This window comes from Pangasianodon hypophthalmus, chromosome 26 (genome assembly GCF_027358585.1).
Source record: "Pangasianodon hypophthalmus isolate fPanHyp1 chromosome 26, fPanHyp1.pri, whole genome shotgun sequence".
Lineage (NCBI taxonomy): Eukaryota > Metazoa > Chordata > Actinopteri > Siluriformes > Pangasiidae > Pangasianodon > Pangasianodon hypophthalmus.
The window spans coordinates 14,503,036-14,524,142 of record NC_069735.1 but is presented as its reverse complement, the minus strand read 5'-3'; the positions used below and the strand labels follow the sequence as shown (position 1 = coordinate 14,524,142).

At 38.3% G+C, this 21,107-nt stretch overlaps 2 protein-coding genes across 2 annotated transcripts; one reads left to right on the top strand and one right to left on the bottom strand.

Annotated features, from left to right (window-relative positions):
* Positions 1-6,668: 6,668 nt before the first annotated feature.
* Positions 6,669-15,937, top strand: ctsh (cathepsin H). The gene is made up of 12 exons (XM_026931791.3): positions 6,669-6,843; positions 7,643-7,674; positions 7,856-7,961; positions 10,520-10,590; positions 10,709-10,813; positions 12,111-12,197; positions 12,448-12,503; positions 13,210-13,291; positions 14,283-14,351; positions 14,435-14,541; positions 15,277-15,402; positions 15,543-15,937. Exons 1-12 carry the CDS (start codon positions 6,774-6,776, stop codon positions 15,610-15,612), a joined length of 981 nt encoding a protein of 326 aa, XP_026787592.1. The 5' UTR covers positions 6,669-6,773; the 3' UTR covers positions 15,613-15,937.
* A 1,475-nt stretch (positions 15,938-17,412) lies between these two features.
* LOC113537358 (serum amyloid P-component) lies at positions 17,413-18,673 on the bottom strand. The gene is made up of 2 exons (XM_026931793.3): positions 18,535-18,673; positions 17,413-18,431 (listed from the first exon to the last, which is right to left on the bottom strand). The coding sequence occupies exons 1-2, from the start codon at positions 18,590-18,592 to the stop codon at positions 17,800-17,802; spliced, it is 690 nt and encodes a 229-aa protein (XP_026787594.3). The 5' UTR covers positions 18,593-18,673; the 3' UTR covers positions 17,413-17,799.
* Between the last annotated feature and the right edge of the window lie 2,434 nt (positions 18,674-21,107).

The following is a 21,107-nucleotide window of genomic DNA, read 5'->3' as shown; positions in this document are numbered from 1 at the left end:
CTAGTCATAAATTCAACGCATTTGAAGTTCTTTATTCTAACATAACATACGTAGCCACTAAAAATAAGTCTACCCAGGTGATTCCAGTAATTATTATTTACAGACCCCCAGGGCCATATTCTGAATTCCTGTGTGAATTTGCGGATTTCATCTCTAACCTGGTTGTTTCTTTAGACAAGGCATTAATTGTTGGAGACTTTAATATTCATTTTGATAATCCAGATGACCCTCTGAGAACAGCAGTTGTGTCCATTCTAGATTCTGTAGGGGTTAATCAGAATGTAATAGGACCCACCCATAGTGGTGGTCACACTCTTGATTTAATACTAACATTCGGATTAAATATAGAAAATATAGTCTCATGTCCACAGTCTGAAGCTATCTCAGATCATTACCTCATCTCATTTAAAATGTGTATTAATCATAGTATATGCACCTTGCCACGTCACAGTGTCAAACGTACGTTCACGTCAACAACTGCACAGAGTTTTATCAGTAATCTCCCAGATTTATCAACCATGATTGGATCACCGTCTGATCCCGAAGAACTTGACCAGGCAACTGAATGTTTAGAATCAACGTTCTGCAACTCACTAGATAAGGTAGCTCCACTTAAAAGAAAAATAATTAGGGAGAAAAAGCTAGCACCCTGGTATAGCGATCACACACGAACTTTAAAACAGACCACTCGAAAACTAGAACGTAAATGGCGTCAAACTAACTTGGTAGTATTTCAAATAGCATGGAAGGAGAGCCTATTGAGCTATAAGAAAGCTCTTAGTGCTGCTAGATCAATGTATCTCTCCACCCTAATTGAAGATAACAGAAATAATCCTAGATTCTTATTTAATACTGTAGCAAAATTAACTAGGAATAAGACCACAATAGAAACACGCACACAATCATTATATAGCAGCGATGACTTCATGAATTTTTTCAATGGTAAAATTGAAAATATCAGGCTAGAAATTCAGACTATTAATTTAAAACCGGACAGTTCTATAACTAACCCTGTAGATGATAATATGATAATATTAGATAAACAACTACAACGCTTTAGTCCCCTTGAAGAGACTGAACTAATTTCACTAATTTCATCATCAAAATCATCAACCTGTATGCTAGATCCTTTACCTACTTGTTTCCTCAAACAGATAATTCCTGAAACAATCAAACCTCTTTTAAAGATAATCAATTCTTCCCTTAGCATTGGCTATGTACCTAAATCTTTTAAATTAGCAGTTATCAAGCCCCTGATTAAAAAACCTGACCTCAATCCCTGTCAACTGTCCAACTACAGGCCAATATCAAACCTCCCCTTTATTTCCAAGGTCCTTGAAAAGGTTGTAGCACAGCAGCTATGCTCATACTTACATAGGAATAACATTCATGAAATGTATCAGTCAGGATTTAGGCCTCATCATAGCACAGAGACAGCACTGGTAAAAGTTGTAAATGACTTACTACTGGCCTCTGATCAGGGTTGTGTCTCCTTGCTGGTGCTGCTTGACCTTAGTGCAGCTTTTGATACCATTGATCATGCTATTCTCCTCAATAGACTAGAAAATGTAGTAGGCATTAAGGGAACAGCCCTTTCCTGGCTCAGGTCTTATTTGACTGATCGTTATCAGTTTGTAAACGTAAATGGTGACTTCTCTTCTCATGCTAAGGTAAAGTTTGGTGTTCCGCAAGGCTCTGTTTTAGGCCCACTGCTCTTTTCTTTATATATGCTACCTCTGGGCAAAATTATTCGTAAGCATGGTATTAGCTTCCACTGTTACGCTGATGACACACAGTTGTATGTTTCAGCAAAGCCAGATGACAGACACCAGCTTAATAAAGTTGAGGAATGTGTAAAAGACATTAGAAACTGGATGCTTATTAACTTTCTCTTACTTAATTCTGACAAGACAGAAGTACTTGTACTAGGACCACATGCAGCTAGAAGTAAGCTTTCTGATTACATAATAACTCTGGATGACCTTTCTGTTTCATCATGTGCAGCAGTAAAAGACCTTGGTGTGATTATCGACTCTAGTCTTTCTTTTGAAGCTCATGTAGATAATATAACTAGGATTGCTTTCTTTCATCTCAGAAATATTGCTAAAATAAGAAATATATTGTCACTACACGATGCAGAAAAATTAGTTCATGCTTTTGTTACCTCTAGGTTGGATTATTGTAATGCCTTACTGTCTGGATGTTCCAGTAGATGCATAAACAAGCTCCAGTTAGTCCAGAATGCAGCAGCGAGAGTCCTTACTAGAACCAGAAGATATGACCACATCACTCCTATCTTATCCACACTGCATTGGCTCCCAATCAAATTTCGTATTGATTATAAAATACTACTATTGACCTATAAAGCACTAAATGGTCTCGCGCCACAGTACCTGAGCGAACTTTTGGTCTTTTATGATCCGTCACGCCTACTCAGATCAAAAGATGCAGGCTATTTGTTGGTACCTCGAATAATGCGGGCTACAGCTGGGGGTAGAGCTTTCTCATACAAAGCCCCACAGTTATGGAACAGCCTTCCACTTAGTGTTCGGGGCTCAGACACAGTCTCAGTGTTTAAGTCTAGGCTGAAAACATATTTGTTTAGTCAAGCCTTTTGTGAATAGTTTTCTTAGGTACAGGGGCAGGTCTGGAGGGTTTCACAGGCATAGAGTGTTGTGGTGAAATGGGATGTTTGGATGCTGTCGCCCCCCCACTCTCACACGTTCACTCAGGTTTGTTGATGGTGGAGTGGCTGGCTGCCTTATGTCCCAGGGTGCCCTCATGTCTGTGTTAGCTTCTGGCTCTCCCTTTCAGTTATGCTGTCATAGCTAGTCTTGCCGGAGTCCCTGCTTGCACTCTGCATGCAAAGTACATCGTGCTTAACCATTAGAGGACAAAAGCTCACCTAACAATCTCTTCCTTTCTCTCCATCTCTCTCTCTCCCTCACTCTCTGTCGAGCTACACATGCTACTTCTGAGATGCCAGTGATGCCAGTGATCCTGACCCCTTCTGCTCCTCCTCGCTGCCTGACCCATCCTGATGCCCTACTTCTGGTTGGAGTTCTCATCGGTTGAGTTCGCTCGCTGCTGCTGGGGGTGGCCCCATATGGACTGCCTGAAGAACTGTTTGGATTGCTGGGGATGGTGCCACCTGGGGGCTGTGGAGATGGCTTGGGGATCACATATGGGGAGCTGTACTGTAATGGCTTGGGACTGCGACTGCTGTAGTGGCTTTGGGGCTGCAGTTGCCACGAGCAGCTTCGTACTCAGGACTCCATCAGTGGACAGTGGATAGATTTTAACCAGCCGGACCTCTTGCAAATACTGTGATTGGTTGCACAATTGCACTATTTGTCCATATAGTACACAATAGAAGGGATTTATTTATAATTGCACTATCCGTTGCACCCAGATGAGGATGGGTTCCCTTTTGAGCCTGGTTCCTCTCAAGGTTTCTTCCTCATATCATCTCGGGGAGTTTTTCCTTGCCACCGTCGCCACTGGCTTGCTCATTAGGGATAAATTCACAGTGATAAATTTAAATATTTACAATATATTTTTGTGAATCCATTTATTTCTGTAAAGCTGCTTTGTGACAATGTCCATTGTTAAAAGCGCTATACAAATAAAATTGAATTGAATTGAATTGAAAACCTCATGAGAGTTCATGATGAGGAAAAAACAGTGAAGGCACTCTTGACCATTCTCCTAAATCAGTAAGAGCTGAGTTTCATGTTTTTATAGTGTTATAACTTATAACAACACCACAGGCCGCTGTACCAAGAGTGTTTGGGTGACATGCCAATATACATGGCGAAAAGTATGTGAAAAGCTGACCATCACATTTTGTTGAATGTTTGTTGAACATTCCAGATTCCAGATTTGTACTTAAAATTTACAGTAATTGTAAAAATATTCACAGTAAAGTACTGTAAAATCTTTACACATAATTCATATCCTGTTATTTTTACAGGATATTACTGTATGTCCTCAGTAATATACTGTAAATTTTGCAAGTCAAATATTATGTAAATGTAATTATAGTATAAAATAAAACATAATCCAGTATATTTGCTCATTTTGCTGATGCAGGATACAACTGAGCAGAAGGCTAAAGGTCTTGCTCAAGGACCCAATCATGGCAGTTTGACAGTGCCAGGATCTGAACACACAAAATGTCTGATCTGTAACTCGAAGCCTAAAGGAGAAGGAGAAAAAAGAGCCACCACAACTTGCTGAACTAGTGTGCGCTGATTCAAGTTTTTCTAGCATATGAAGTTAAAGGAGAAGGAGAAAAAAGAGAAATTTTACCATTCTCCCCCCTGCCAGAAATGTTAGATATCCCACTATGCATTGTTTTCTGGTATTTTACAATAAAGCAGTGCACTAACTGCCTAATAGATTACAGTACAATCCTTTAAAATAATAAAACAGCTGTAAAATAAATACTGTAAATTTACAGCAAGATTTTTACAGTGGACAAAGACATCCTATACAATTCTGTGCTTGCAACTGTGTTGCAACAGTCCGGGGAAGACTGACATAAGAGTGTGATGGTCAGACGTCCACAAACTTTTGGCCCTATAGCGTATCATGACGATATGATGATATATCACTTTGTATAAGTGAATTATAATGGTATGTCATAAATTGTCAAATGTAATAAATAGACATCTGCTGAGGGGAGAGCATAACTAATGATGCTTAACTTCCCTGATATAAACTAGCATATAGCCATGTTATTCACTGTTAACAACATAAGGTGCTTTTATAATCTAAAGAGCAAAGTAAAGAAATAGCCGTAATAAACATCCTATTTCATTGCTTGAATTAGGATGATAATTCCCTGTAGCTCGATTACTCTGGCTGACCTTACAGACCACCATAAGTTCTGCGGCAACGGCTTTGTGTACATGTGAAAAATGGACTAGTCTTTGCTAATGCACCTTCACTGGAAGTTGATTGCAGATACAGCAGGTCACTGATGTGCAGGAATGATTGCTGTATTAGGTTAGAAAAATGAAAGGGGAAGCCAAGGGTGACCATACGTCCTCTTTTTCCCAGACACGTCCTCTTTTTGGGGAAAAAATGCATCCAGCTGGGATTTCTAACTTGCATAAAATGTTAAGGACTTTGCTTTGCTTTTATGTCGACATACTTCTACACGCACCACACATTCTGTCTGTATATTTGCATTGCTTTAATCCAAAATCTGGCCCTGAACTTCTGATCTTCTGAACGTGTGATAGAACACACTGCAAATTTTCCTTTCACTTGACATTGATAACAGACTTAGCTATACTGCAAAAGTCTTTTTTTTCTCTGACTACACCTGCAAATTATGTCAGTAGACTGTTGTGGCAGTGAAGGAATTTAATATCATGAGATATTCTGAAACATATATCATATATCATGTGCATTGCAAAAAAAAAAAAAAGGTTCACAAACTTAGTTGCATGGTTTTGGAGGCATTTATCAACTATCCCTCCCACCCACACACAACACGTTGCTATAGTAAACAGCAAAGGTTAATGGTCAAAGAGCTATCCAAAGAAATCCGGGACAAAGAGGAAAAAGTATCAGTCCTTGAGAAAGTATTAGTCAGTAATGCTTTTGGCTGTAATAGGGTGTTTTCACTCAGCATTCTGAGAAAACCCTGTACCTGAAATGTTTTATTTTTTGCATTTTCAGCATTATCACTTTTTTTTTTAGAGCCTGGGCCTCTCTGGATTTATTGTCTGCTTTATTGTCAACACAGGAAGCTTTTATTACATAAAAAGAGTACAAACAAAGAGACGTGTGTAAAGACTGTGAGCACAGACGTAAGGGTAAAAGGAAAGACAACACAGTACAATACAGTGCAATGCTTTATTGTTATTGTACAAGTACAATGAAATTACTGTTATGTGAATAGAGAATATGTACAGTATGTAACAAAAATAATATAATACTATCCATCCATCCATCCTCTGTACCGCTTATCCTACACAGGGTCGTGTAACCTGGAGCCTGTCCCAGGGAACTTGGGGTTTGTGAACCTCTGTTTAATAATAATAATAATAATAATAATAATAATAATAATTTATATATATATATATATATATATATATATATATATATATATATATATATATTTATATAGGGGCTTAGACACAACATTACATTAACCAGCAAATTGGGTACAAATTAATCACTGGGGTATTAACAATATTTATAATAAATTATATTTATCAACTACTATCAATAAAAACCTAGCTTTTATAAATTTATTATTTAATAAATTTAATTAATTTTTCATTAAAAATTTTTTTTTTAAAAAGGGGGCTTAAAAAATGTGCAATTCTGGATAAAATACTTAGCCAGTAACATTTATCAAAAAAAGTCTATGGCCTTCTTCTCCTTCTTTTTCTTCTTCATAGTTCCCATATTTAATATCTACAAAAGACAAGTTCAAATTATCTACTTTTTTTTTGTTTGTTCGTTTAACCAGAATTGCACTCTATCTCAAAAGGCACAAGAGAATTTGCATGCAAAACAAAACAAACAAACAAACAAACAAACAAAACAAAAAAAAAATCCAAAGTGCTCTGGCTCACAGACTCCAGCTCTCAGTCTGCAGCAGAGTGCCAGGTCACGTGACCGTGGCTGAGCGACCCGTTTTATTCACGCGCCTCAGGCTGCAGGTCGCACACACTCATACACTGACACACACACACTCATACACTGACACACACTCGTACACTCATAGAGCTGCGCTGTAATCCGCTTGAAACATGAAAATACCTATTTTAACTGTTGCATTTTTGCACTGCGTGTGTGCAACACGTCTCTTTACGGAAGAAGGTAAGAAATGACTTACATTCTTCACAGTTTGGATGAGTTTTAACGCCGAAGTGTGTTTACTTTCGTTTTTGTTTTGACGCCTTGTCCTGGTTGAGGCGCTCATGCTGCCTTCACGAGCTACCGGAATTGATCGTGAATGCGAGTTTCCCACTAGGAAGCTGCACATGAACGACTCCTCAAGTCGTAATTCCGACTGGGAAACTTTTTAATACCAGAGTTTCCGAGATGGAAGGAGTCCTAAACTTTCAACATGGCGGAGTGGAGTCCAGTTTCTGTACTGAATGACAGGTTTTGTTCATTTTTCTAAATACAGCTAATCGTTAGCGTGTGCTGTTTTGCTCGTAGTCATTATGTACGATATCAGCAACCAGTCTATACATTTTTACACCGTGAAAATATCTCGTATTTGACAAAATTCTATTATCTACAGCAAGCTAGCTAACTGAATAATGTGTTATATGGTGTCAAAATAAAACTAAAAGAAAAAAGAAAAAGAAATATGTATGAATGAACCTGGCGTCGTCCATGTTTTATGTACTTTCAGAGCAAGTGAACGCGGCATAGTCGTAATTACCACTTCAGAAGATCATTCCCATAGCACATGAAGGCAGCATAATCTCTGGTTTTAAATCATATATTATAAATGATAATACTGCTTTACATAACGAGACTCATGTTTTTGTGTGATATGTCAATTATCTGAAGTCTTATCCAAAAAAAAAAAAAAAAAATTTGTTCATCAGGGTATTATATTTCCTAACCTCTCTGCCTGTGTGTTGTGACTTGTTCTCCAATGCAGATGAATATGTCTTCAAAACATGGATGTCTGAGGTAAAAACTCGAGCAGCTATGAAACAAAACCTGAGATTCTTTTCTTTTAGCTATTGCCTTACCCAAACAAGGAAGTGAAACTGTGTCACAAAAAAAAAAAAATCCCCACCAGTGAAAACACCAGCTTTCTTCCTCATCATTTTCTTTCCTTTGTTTTTTTTTCTCTTAATGTCATCTACAGCACAATAAACAGTATGGCCTGGATGAGTATTACCAGAGGCTGCAGATCTTCACTGAGCATAAGAAGAGAATCGACACACACAATGCCGGAAATCACAAATTCAGGAGTAGGTGTGAGAGTGTGCTGAGTGACGGCTGGGAGGAGAAAATCTAATATCTGTGAAAAAAATCTATAAAGGGTTGAGCAGTGCATTATATCATGTGCTTTTATGGGTTGTATAATAAGAATGATGTGCCAAGGATCACACACACACACACACACACACACAACTGCATTTGTGATTCGTAAGCATGTTAAGTTACTAATGCCCTCCTGGCTTCATGTCATGTGTCGTCGTTATAGTAAACATGGTAAACAGAGCCGTTCTGCGTTGTACTTTGTACCCTGTCCTTTTCTTTAAATTGTACTTTCATCTGCTTTTAGTTTCTCCTCCAAACGCATTACAGTGAAGATTAAGTATCATAGACTAAAAACCTCAAAACCTTCGTTATACACATGACTGTATTTCACGTGCGCCTTCTCTATCAATGCGGATGGCGTCAACCAGTGTTGCCAACTCCTTTCAGAGAAAAGTAGTTCATGCACGCTCAAAAAGACACTAGAAATCACCAGATGATGCACTCTAATTGATTTGTCATGATCATTTCAGGATCATCACGTTACACATTAGGTTATATGCAGAAGGAAGATATTCTGCAGACCCTTGTATAGAATAGTTGAATAAACATAAACAAACTTATTTCTAATAGAAAGACGTTGTCTTTGGTCATGGCACTATAAACTGACTATTTACATGTTTACAGAATTCTGTCATGTCAAGAACGCAGACAGCATGTAGTAGTTGTGAGGAGTCAGGAAATAGGCATGAAGGAAACCATTAAAGATGGAATAACTCGCCTTCGTTAACGTACGTATCACCAAGAAGAGAATCTAAAACGAAGAACCAAGAAGTGAGTGGGTGGGACATACAACGGTGATCAGTGACTGGTTGTTGGTAAGAATAGTGATTAGTGATTGGTTGATGGGAACAATGGTGATCAGTGTTTGGATTTTGGGAGCAATGGTGATCGGTGATTGGTTGTTGGGAACAGTGGTGATCAAGGATTGGTTGTTGGGAACAATGGTGATCAGTGATTGGATGTTGGGAACAATGGTGATCAAAGATTGGTTGTTGGGAACAATGGTGATTAGTGATTGGTTGATGGGAACATCAGGTTACGGAAGTGTAACCCAGTCAGGCTTTACACATTTGTGGTAGTCGAGGGAACCTGTGCTCTTTACACGTATAACCAGTAAATGTGGTGTGAGCTGGCGAGCCGTATCAAGCGCAGGACAGTCACTAACTCAGGGCTTTCTGAAATGTTTTGGGCAAACGACCCCAAATGGACAAACTCCCCCGCAAAACCTTGACACTGTAAATTTATTTTTAATTCCATACTTATAATATAGGACTACTGTAACATTCGAACATTTTATTACACGTATGTGTAACGTAAGTGTTTAAAAACCAAAGGAATATCCTTGCACTGATATACCAGTCTAGTGAGAAGTGTTGTGTTGTTATAGGACAATCCACGCCGGGGTGGTGTGATACGGCCCGACGCCAAGCAGCCTGATTTACACTTGACAACACTGTGTACAAAATCGGTGTACTAACTGTAATCGGAAGCTTGGTTAGTGTTAGTATTCAGTCTAGAAAAGTACATAAATATTCAGTTTGAGACACAGCGCTAATTTTTTTATTGGAGGTAGACTGACAGAGAAATTTGTCAATTCATTGTAGAGCTACACTAGTGCAGTGTATTCATTTAAATGTGGCTTGTCTGAATGTGACTCCCAGTCACATTTCAAAATATCAGCAAACATAACCCATCTTCGATATTTCTAATATTCATTTGTTAAATAATTAAATAAAACAAAAGAGGAGATTGTCAGTATCTCTTGGGACCCCTTTTGTAAATCAAGCGACCCCACATTTGGGAACCCCTGCACTAAGGTCTGCTCAAAAAGTCATTACATATGAAATAAAGATGCTAAAGGTGGGACTAAAAAAGTCTCTAAGTTGAGAACACTGGTGTCAGCAACCTGGGCCGAGAAATATCAGCCCAAATGGAGATCACATATAGAGTGCGTCACTCTGTGCAATCACCTGACATGACACGAATCTACAGTCTGGGCTACAAAGAAATCAGCCTCACTTCTGCATCCCATTCTGTGTGTTTTTAGTACAACCATTGGTGGTGCTGTTGTGCTCAGTTCCACAAAAATCCAAAATAACCAATCGTAAAACATTCTGAAAAAAGCTAATGCAGATGCTAAAAATTAAGGCTTATATGGATGATGTGAAAGACACGGGGCTTAGCCATGCTAGCATATCACAATCACCCAATAATACACTAGCAAACGTTTTCTTTAAATATCTGTGGAAATTGCTACTAAAATATTTATTACATAAACTGAGACCTTAATTGACCCAAGCTAAATGTTTTGGCCTTCTTAATAATCTCAAAGCCGATCTTTCAACTTTATACTTTTTCATACTTTTAAGGAATTTATGACATTAGAACCTTATAGAGCTTTAAAATGGCACATCTTATTCTTTCAGTAAAAATGTGGAGTGTAAGGCTGTAAAAAAAAGTAAATCTGTATTTTTTTATGATACAGTGGGATTAAACCAGTTCTCGGATATGACTTTTGCTGAATTCAAGAAATTCTACCTTCTGAAAGAACCTCAGGTATTGTGTTTTTAGTGCTATTTCAGCATGTAACACTTAACATCTGCATGTCTTCTAGACTTTCTATTAAAAGCCTTCTGGATTTTATATTAAAAGTCTTTTATGTCCAACATGGCAGGAGTGCAATGCTACCAAAGGGAATCACGTTAGTGGTGTTGGCTTGTACCCAGACTCCATTGACTGGAGGAAGAAAGGAAACTACGTCACTGAAGTGAAAAATCAGGTAATCTCATGTACCTTAAATGAAAAATCTACTCTGAACAACTTGCATAACTTTATAATTAACATGTAGTGGCATTAAGGATTTCTTTTCTTTGACATGTTGGTCTATTTTGACTTTGTTTCCAACATTATCCACCATGCTGTTTAGCTGCCCACTTCAGCCCTCGCTTCATGTCTACCTAAAGATGCAGCAGCACTTTAGTCCTTTAGTCTGTCCACACTCTGGTCCAGCAGATCAGCTTCCAAAGCTTTCATGCTAATGCCGTCGTCAGCACCATCACACTCGTCATCTCGTAGTTCGCTAACTAGCCCAGATGAGTCCTTGCTAACTTAGCACAAATGCACTGATTAGCTGCATTGCATTCTGGGATGTTAAGTCCAGCGTTTCATTTCTTGATTATTTCTGAGGTGGATTTCTCATGAATATGACTTTGATCGTCGCTGAGTGAGGAAAGAGGCTCTTGCTCTTTTGTTTTTAGGAGCTAACGGCAAAACCTTAACGTCATCGTTCCTCTTTAATTTAGCTCTATTGTAAATGCGCTAGCAATAACGATGTCTAACTGTGATGTCAGCACAGCACACAACCACTAATAATAGTAATCAGATCCAAAATCATTAAACATGTCACAAAATGTGCACTGTGCCATTACCTGCACTGTCTGGTGTTGATCTTACTGTAGCTACGACACGAATCTACAGTCTGGGCTACAAAGAAATCAGCATCACTTCTGTATGTGTTTTTATTACAACCATTGGTGGTGCTGTTGCGCTCAGTTCCACAAAAATCCAAAATAATCAATCATAAAACATTCTGAAAAAAAAAAACTAATGTAGATGCTAACAATTAAGGCTTATATGGATGATTTTTTAAATCTGTGAAAGACACAGGGCTTAGCCATGCTAGCATATCACAATATGCTAGTTTTCTTTCAATATCTGTGGAAATTGCTACTAAAATGTTTATTACATAAACCGAGCTCCATTGTAACTGCACTAGCAATAACGATGTCCAACTGTCATGTCAGAACAGCACATAACCGCTATCTTCTCACCGAAATTGCGAAAATACAGCATGTACAATAGTTCTCGTTTTCCTAAAACTGTAGTTTTTCCTATGGATCCTCTCTTGTAGTGGCTCTGAATTATCTTATATGTTGCAAAATGGTCTGTGGGCCACAAATGAACCGCACTTGATGAATCAGAAATGGGGGTTCTGTGTGATGGGTGTGTTATTGGTGTGTTAAGGGGGAATCAAACCCCTTAGTTCTGACTGGAAATTTATACACCCACTCTTTCAGGGTGCTTGTGGCAGCTGCTGGACTTTCTCTACCACAGGCTGCCTGGAGTCTGTCACGGCAATCGCCACAGGGAAACTCCCTTTACTGGTAAGCAGTGAGGGTCCTCCACTTTGCTTCTAAAATGAATACAAGAGCAATCGTTTTGATATTATTTTCTTTTTCATAGCGCATCTACTTGTTGCATGAGTACTACATTAATACATGAGTTAACTGGCCATTTAGGGTGGCGAATTTCCAAATCAACAGACATGTAGACGTGTTTTGAAACCCTGAAACATGTTTTGTAATTGCCTGTGAGTAAATAACATGACAAGAGCATGTTTTTTTTTCTCTCTAGGCAGAGCAGCAGTTGGTGGATTGTGCTGGCGCGTTCAACAATCATGGCTGCAACGGGTGAGCGTGTGAAAGCAGGTCAAACGTCTGTATTTCCTGAAATGGTTGAAGTCTATAGTCTATAGAAATGATTAAAGCACTATTCAGATGGAATAACGTGGGCGTGTCTTCATGATGTACACATGATCATAACATTAAAATTCCATGCATACTATATACACCTTATTTTAATACAGATTTTATTGTAAGGTCTTGTAGGGCATGGCCATGCAAGTTGTGCTCGGTGATTAGTAGGTCACATGACCATAGCATGTGCTAGGAACTCAGTAAGTTAGCGAAAACACCTGGAAGCATCGCTTCTCTGAGACATCCTTTTATACGTTGTCTATATTTGATTGTTCTGTGTTTTAAACTCAGACTTGGTTTCGTTTTGGTTTTGGCGGGAGATGATAGAAAAGAGTGAACGTTTCCTGGAGTGTCTCTGTATACTGAAGAAAAAGTGCAGATCCTCATTTCTAGCAAGATATAACAGAATGTTACATGTCGGTTTGGACGAGGTGTGAATATACATAAAATCACCTGACTCGTGATTCAGATTGAGACAGGACTGAAATCCCAGAGATACTCCGGTAATAATTACATTACTTCCCAATGTGAAAACTAATCCAATCTAATTAGGGCTTTTAAAGGAAAACTGTGCTGCATACAGACAGATTTTGTTATTTGCATTTCATTTCCTCAAAATGAACTTCCCCTTGTCTTTCAGTGGACTTCCCAGTCAAGCCTTCGAATACATTATGTACAACAATGGTCTCATGACAGAGGCCGACTATCCCTACGTTGGTCGTGTGAGTGAACCGTTACACCTGCCTCCCACACACGCACACACACACACACACACACACACACACACACACACACACACACACACATACATTAAAGCAGCACTAGGCATTATTACAATAATTCTTTTTACCAATTATTTACACTTTCCCATTATCAATTTACTTTTTTATTGCATTGCATCATTATATGACTATTTTATTTTGAAATGCCGTAAGCAATAAATTAAATTGAATTGAATAGTGCTGAGTGATATACCCAAGAAACCTAACACCTAATATATTTTCTATATTTCATATTTCATATGAATATTTATCTATATTTATTATATGTATTTTCTGATTTTCAGTTGTCTGAATAATATTTTGAACCATAGGTTGAAATCTAAAGGCTTATTTTTGGTGTAATATACAGATTTATACATAAAAGCAAAATGTGATTTGAATTTGTATCGGTTGTTTTCTGTAAACTTCTCAATTCAGGAATTATTTTGATACTTTTCATTTCATTATTTTGATGATGAAAGACATCTTCGCTGTGAGGAACTTCACTGGAATTGTCATAAGACATGAACTGGAATATTACCTCAAATTCATTTCAGTTTAAATTAAGCATACGCTAAGTGAGTAAACAAAAAAAAAAAGACCCTTTGTGTTCACTACGACGGGTTTTTAACCAGAAATAGCAGACTGTCTACTGTCTCTGGGAAATTTTGCAAACAGTCTTAATCTGTGTGACATCTGATTTAAAAACAAAATGTAAAAAGGTCTTTTTTACCTCCATAATTTGAAGCCATCTGACTATATGGATTGAAATTATGAAATTATTGACTGACGTGGATGGATTTTCTTCTCCTGCTCTATCTATGAGGAAAAAAAGAGCACATTCTCAAAGGACAAGGAATATCTTAAAATCAAATTATGAATAGTCCTCTATTATACTACACCATGACTTATGGCTTCAAGATGAAACATATCTACCCTGATCTGTTCACAGGACGGTCCTTGTAAGTTCGATCCTAAGCTTGCTGCGGCATTCGTGAAGGATGTGGTAAACATCACAAAAGTAAGTGACCCCACATCACATGTACAGTAACAGAATTGCAGAAAGGAAGATTTGCTGCTAACGGTCAGTGATCTTTGTGTAAGTATGACGAGATGGGGATAGTGGACGCCGTGGCCAGGCTCAACCCTGTGAGCATTGCTTTCGAGGTGGTGTCGGATTTCATGCATTACAAAGACGGAGTGTACACCAGGTGAGAATCACTACGGCGTTTTTCAGCACTTTTTACACACCGCAGCGAAGTGGTCAAGTGTTCTGTAGTATATGATTAGGTGAAAGATTGAAAAGCAGGCTGCCTAGGAGCTGCTCAGTGTCCTAAATGGAACATGTGTATATACAGTAATAATAATACACAAATGTTATCAATGCTAAATAAGATAATAACGTAAAACGAGGGATAAAACAGTGTTCCTCAATTAAAAAGATGTGTTTTGGTAGGCCAAGCTAAACCAATAATTTCCGCCAGACTTACGAAGGTTGAATGGATTTGATTTACTTTGCACTCGTGTGTGTGTGTGTGTATGTTGACAAATGCCAATTACTCGTAAATTAACAAAGCTGTTCACAGCTCAGCTACTTTTAGTGACACCCACAAAAAAGGAAAAGGTCCCAGAGAGCTGAAAAGGACAAAGTGACCGTGGGAACATTATTAACTTTAAGAGGAAAAAAAAAGAGAGAGGCTGGTGAAGGAACGTCTGTTTTTCAGCTGCTATAACTAATTGATAGCAGGAGCTAATTTTTCTCCCAGATGTTCAAGATCACTAAATGTGACTGTAAAGTTAAATTTTTTCACAGCATATCCTTATGTTGATTATTTTTCCATAAAAGCACACCCCGATGTGGTTTATTCCTGACATAGTAATGATGGTGATTGTAAGACGTACCATTGTAACCATAGTGGTGATCTCTTGATGTTGATATTTCGCAGCACGGAGTGTCACAACACTACAGATACTGTGAATCATGCCGTGCTTGCTGTGGGTTATGCTGAGGAGAACGGCACCCCCTACTGGATAGTAAAGAACTCCTGGGGAACCACTTGGGGCATTAATGGGTATGTCTTCTGCAATCCATCAAATGACTCAATGGCGTCTTTGTATAAGCTAATGCATAAGGAGTTATACTTAAATATTCTCAAAAATCCAATATGTTCACAATGTCCCCTTTTAAATATCACATCCTCCCTTCTTACAGATATTTCTACATCGAAAGAGGAAAGAACATGTGCGGTCTTGCTGCTTGTGCATCATATCCATTAGTTTGAAATATTCCGCCAACTGAAAAGGGAAAATCATCAGAAATTCAGCTTCACACCATGAAATTTAAAAGGAAAGCCACAATACATGTATAGAATCTCATCATTTTTTTGTGTGTCAATCAGGAATAAAACAAATCTGCTGCATTTTCTAAAAAAAAAATCATTTTACCAGTTGCTCAGCTTAACTGACATTGATTGCATCAGTGATTTGCTTTTCATTTAAATGCCTCATCTTTTTATCAAAGCTTTTGATTGTTTTATAACTTTATGGATTGGTCTCAGTTCTGCCACCTGATTTGAATAAAAAAAAAAAATCCTGCACTGTACAAAACGTCTGTTTTGCACTTCCATTGCTCTTCAGAAATGATTATGCTAACAGAAATGACAGAGAGCTGTGTGAAATGACCGAGAAGCTGTTAAGCTCGCTATTTATTAGTCCACCTTGGGACTTGGGAAAGCTCCTTTTGGTTGACAAAAACTAAAGAGAACTGGTAATGCAGAAAAGACACAACACTGAAGGGCCGTCATTTTATTTGTTTACTGCTTATTAAAAAATACTGATTCACATATCCATAAATGATTATGAGCATTAAAGCATACTCTTTTTTTCTTACAAATAGCAGATGCAAGTAACACTACAGGAGAATCATATTTCACAAAATGTGATTATGCAAGTAATAAGAACTATTTCATATCAGTGAAACATGGATTACATGTGTAGATTGCACAAGTGAATTTTTTTGTACAAGGCTAATTCTGCACATTTTTTCTCTAAACATTTACAGATGAACAATCGAGGGCAAAAATTCAAGCTAAAAACAAAATACAACCTAAAATAATCAAAGCCAAGCAAATCAAATTTATAGGCAAGAAAGAAAGAAAGGCAAGTGTACTTCTGAAAATGTTTATGGTGTTCCAGTTGCCTGGCTGAAACTGCCCTCCATATAAATAATATGCAATCTGATCAGGAGACACAGAGTCCCACATGGAGGGCTGGGAACAGCAACTCTCGCTGTATCATATGACATGTGCAGCAAAATGGACAATGCATAACAAAGATAAACCCTATCTTGTCCACTAACCACAGGACTTACAAAATGACAGTGGAGGTGGGTTCAGTGACCTACAAAGTCATCTGGCCAGCCTGGTAGATGAACAAAAGTGGTATGACACATTTCCTAAAAATAGACTGAGCCAGTGCTTGTTCTCTTTGCACCTCCATGCATGCAGGAAAAACCCCACTGGTTCGTGACAGGGTGAAGCTGGGCCCACATCTTGTGCCCTAACTGCAGCAAAATGAATATGAACGACCTGTTGAAATGTTCAAATGTGCTCCTGGCCAAACAAATATGCTAGAGTTGTGAGCAGGCAGCTGTCCTACTGTCTACCCAAGGCCTGGCAACATGTTATAATGAATGGGGTAACGTAAATGTTTCAGTTAGGTGCCAGTTAAGAATCCACAAGCTCATGGTCCAGCCTCATTGTCACAGTGCTGAAGGTGGATGTCTCCCGCTGCTTCTACCGTGATTTTTTTTGGAGGCTGAATAAAGTGTCAGAATCTGGGTTAAACACCTGAAGAGCACCTGATCATTTTTAATATCTATAAACTCACAACCGCAGAAAAGAGTGGAAGGCCCTGACAGTATAGTGTGTGTGCATCTGTGATACTTCCCTCCTAGGACACCCTACATTAACATTATCACAAACCACATGCCTGAAAAACTTATGGGTAATAAAATTCTCCAAAACTTAACGAAAGATGATCATAAAGAAAAGAAGAAACAATTGACTACCTCTTCCAAGAGGTTAAAGTTGTGATGCAATTAAATATTTATTGAATGTACTGTATATACTGTAACACTGTAATGATACACTGATTCAAAAGACTAAACAAAATGGTGATGTGCTCTAAAGTACATTTTTGTCCTTAGAAATTGTGTGACAATAATTCTTTTGGACAACGTCTTAGAGTAGTTTTAACAATATTCCACAATATTATTCTTTAGATATTTACAGATTCACAATTCAGTGTCTGTTCACAACCCAAAAACAATTTTAGCATAAGCAAATAAACTTTACAGAGTAAAAAAGACATGCGACATATATCATGTGAAAAAAAATACATCCTTACGTTAAAGAGTATTCAGAGACAACAGATTCCGTACTACTTCTAGCCTGCATTTACTCTAGAGTCTAAAGACTATCAGCTTTATGTGAAGTTTTCTGACTTTCAATGATCACATACCCACTTTTATTGAATTCTAGGGAGTTCCAGTTGAGAACGTTGCCTGGCTGAAACTTCCCACCATATGTATAATACGCAATCTGATCAGGAGAGAGAACAGAGTCCCACATGTGCACATCAGTCAGCATCCCTACAAAAGACTGGGCCGTGTCAAATCCTCCACCGTAACTATCTTGCTCTTGACCCAAAATGATTTTTGGAATTCCAATTAAAGAGCTTCCAGCCTTGATGCCTTTCCGTGAACTCGGTTTTCCATTGACCCACAGCTGAGCGAGTCCTGTATTAGCATCCCAGGTAGCACACACTGAATTCCAGACATTGGATTCATCCTGCAAGCCCCAAAACTCAGCAGCTTGTCCTAACACATGTAAGTTATACACTCCTTGCTTTGGCTTGTAAATTAAAAAGCCATTGTCTGTTGATGGCAGAGAAATTGAGAAAAGGCTCTGAGCTCTGGAGATGTCGGAGAAGGCACGCAGACACACAGTAACAGTGAAGAAGATCTTATTCACCTCAGGACTGAGAACCACATGATGAGTTTTGGACTCCACAGGAAATGTGAACATTTTACCTGAAAGATCTTTACATTGGAAAAAAAATATTGTGTTTTTTTTTTTTCTTAAAGCAAATACTGTAAACAGGATCGACTCAAATGATCAGTAATAACTAAGCGACAGACTAACCTTGTCTTTCAGCTGCGGTAAGGAGGAACAGTGAGAGTAAGACCACAAGCCTCTTCATTTCTCTCAAGTCAACGTCTCAATCTGTTATAGGATTCATAAATAGCTTTGAATGTGTTCTGTATTTATATGATATTTTTTAATGTTTACTGTTAATAATTAACCTAAATATAACATTATTTGACTGCACTTTGTGCTGTTTTTCACTGCTCATGTGACTTTGAACTATAATAAAGTTGGGTAACATTTTAATTCATTTTTGTTATTCATTATTTGCCAAGTTTCATGAGTCAGACTAAGACATCCAATACAACACACCGTGCATCAAAACAATATTTATGCATTTAAATATAGCACATAATTGCTGAATGGCTTTATTGGGGGTCAGTCAGTAAACGGATATTGTTATTCATATTCACAATCCAAACAAAGAGTTCAAGGACAAAAGCAGAAAATATGAGAACAACCTGATTTGGAAACTTAAAATAACATAATATAACATAAATATAACATAAAGGGAATTTATAATATAATATAACATACATATAGCTTAAAAAATCATTATGAAAATGCAGCTAAATTTGAGGACAGGTGAAGTGAGGGAGAGGGAAAACAGGAAACAAGACAACTTTGTCAATGCACTTGAATCCTCAGGAAGTGCCATAACATTTCTTCACCCCGCAGCACTGCCTTCCTCAGTCTGGACTGCACAAACTCTCCCTGTCTCCTGTGTTTAAGGCCCCATTCATCACAATCCCACAGTTTTACTGCATATGTTAGAGGGCTTGTGGCCTGAGTGGTGGGAATCACTTCAAATCTGCTAATCCTTGTGCTCCTAGGTTAAATCCTTTCAGAGTTTGATGGCCCGTTGAGGGGAATCCGATCTCGTATGGGACACGGACTCAGGATGCACAGTCTCAGCCCTTCAGCCCACCAACCACACCTACCTGATCTGTACTTGAATGGACAATGGTGGAGACCAGCTTCTATCCCTGTGTCTGAATTATTTCAACAGATCCTAGAGGCAAGAGGATTCAACAGGCCATCAATAATCTTTACCTTTACTGGACACAGGCCCTGGTGGTGGAGGGAACACTCCCAAACACCTGCCTCTCCCAACTGAGCATGTCCTGCTGAAAAACAGCCTCAAGCTCATGGTCCAAACTCACTGTCATAGTGCTGAAGCTGGATGTCTCCCTCTGCTTCTGTAAAGATTTTTTGAGGCTGAACGAAGTGTCAGAAATCGACGCCTACTTCATGCCTTCATGCCTAGAAAAGTTCATGTTATGCCGGTTATGCCTTGTGTTATAGCTTAAACATAACCATGCTATTTGCAGGTGCCTGTGGAACTGGAAGTATAACCCAAAGACAGTATTTAGTATAGTCAGTGGCAGTGCAATGGGCTCTCCTTTGGCTCCCACAACTATCCAGCAGCTCGTGAATATCATCCTCTGTGCATCTCGAGCAGGTGTTGGAGTCATCCAGAGGGGCTGAACTAATAACTTGTCAACCTGTACTTTTACAGCAGGTGGGTGGTGAAGATCACTTGGTAATCTTTATCTGTAAACTCACAACCACAGAAAGGAGTTGGAGGAGAGGGAGGTCCTGACAATAAAGTGGGCAGCGCAAGATTCGTGATACTACCTGTCCAGGACACCCTTCATTAACATTACAAACCACACATCATTGCACACACACACACACACAACAAGGTCTGTGTTACTATGTAAAACTAGGAGGTTGATGTTAGTAATAGTAGAGTAGTTGCAGTTGGAAAAACTTGTTGGTGGTCCTATGGATTATACAATTATCCAAAACTAAAAGAGAGATGGTCTTTCTATTAGCAACATATGACTTCCTCTGCCAAGAGGTTAAACCTGTGATGCCATTAAATCTTTATTGAATGTTCAAACAATAGTTTTGAGTTTTTCTGTAGTTATACGTATTTCATTTTCCATTTATTGTTATTGTTTAATGTAAATATAACATTATAAGACTGGCAATTTCAACAGTTTATGACAGTTTCTCATGAAACACCCTGTATGAATAAAAGATTTCTGTGTTTAGATAGCAGCCAGAGGTGAAATGAGATCAACAACACCATAAATGTGTCAGAGAACACTTTATCTTTCCACGTACTTATCTGATTATGAACAGGCTGTAAATGTATATAATCCATCAGGACATTTTACATACCTGCTGAGAAAAATAACAGTGCACACTTTCAGGAACACAGGACCTAATCATCTTGTAAATATATTTTCAAAAACAAAATGGCAACATGGTTAAAGGTAGTTGAAAGTCCATTGAGAAGAATTTCAGAAAATACTTTTTAAGTGTTAAAAAGGATGGGTAAATGGTAACCTAAAATTGTGCACAATTGTGTTCCACACACGTATGCATAGTTTCAGTGGTCACTTTATTAGTGTACTGTAATCTTTGAAATATGAATATATCTGATGATGATATCTTTCAGTCTAGTTTCCAGAAGCTTCTTAACCGGATGCGTCCATACTGATACTGGGAGCAGGTCCAATACTGGTCCAATACTGTGTCATTTTACTCAGTTCCATGAT

What these genes read in the sequence shown, in the direction of transcription:
- ctsh (XM_026931791.3), top strand. Translation starts at nt 6,774, where the DNA reads ATGAAAATACCTATTTTAACTGTTGCATTTTTGCACTGCGTGTGTGCA. An exon ending in TCACTGAAGTGAAAAATCAG is followed by an intron (nt 10,814 to 12,110) that starts GTAATCTCATGT and finishes CCACTCTTTCAG; the next exon opens with GGTGCTTGTGGCAGCTGCTG. An exon ending in ATGTGGTAAACATCACAAAA is followed by an intron (nt 14,352 to 14,434) that starts GTAAGTGACCCC and finishes TCTTTGTGTAAG; the next exon opens with TATGACGAGATGGGGATAGT.
- LOC113537358 (XM_026931793.3), bottom strand. Translation starts at nt 18,592, where the DNA reads ATGAAGAGGCTTGTGGTCTTACTCTCACTGTTCCTCCTTACCGCAGCT. An exon ending in TACCGCAGCTGAAAGACAAG is followed by an intron (nt 18,432 to 18,534) that starts GTTAGTCTGTCG and finishes TCCAATGTAAAG; the next exon opens with ATCTTTCAGGTAAAATGTTC.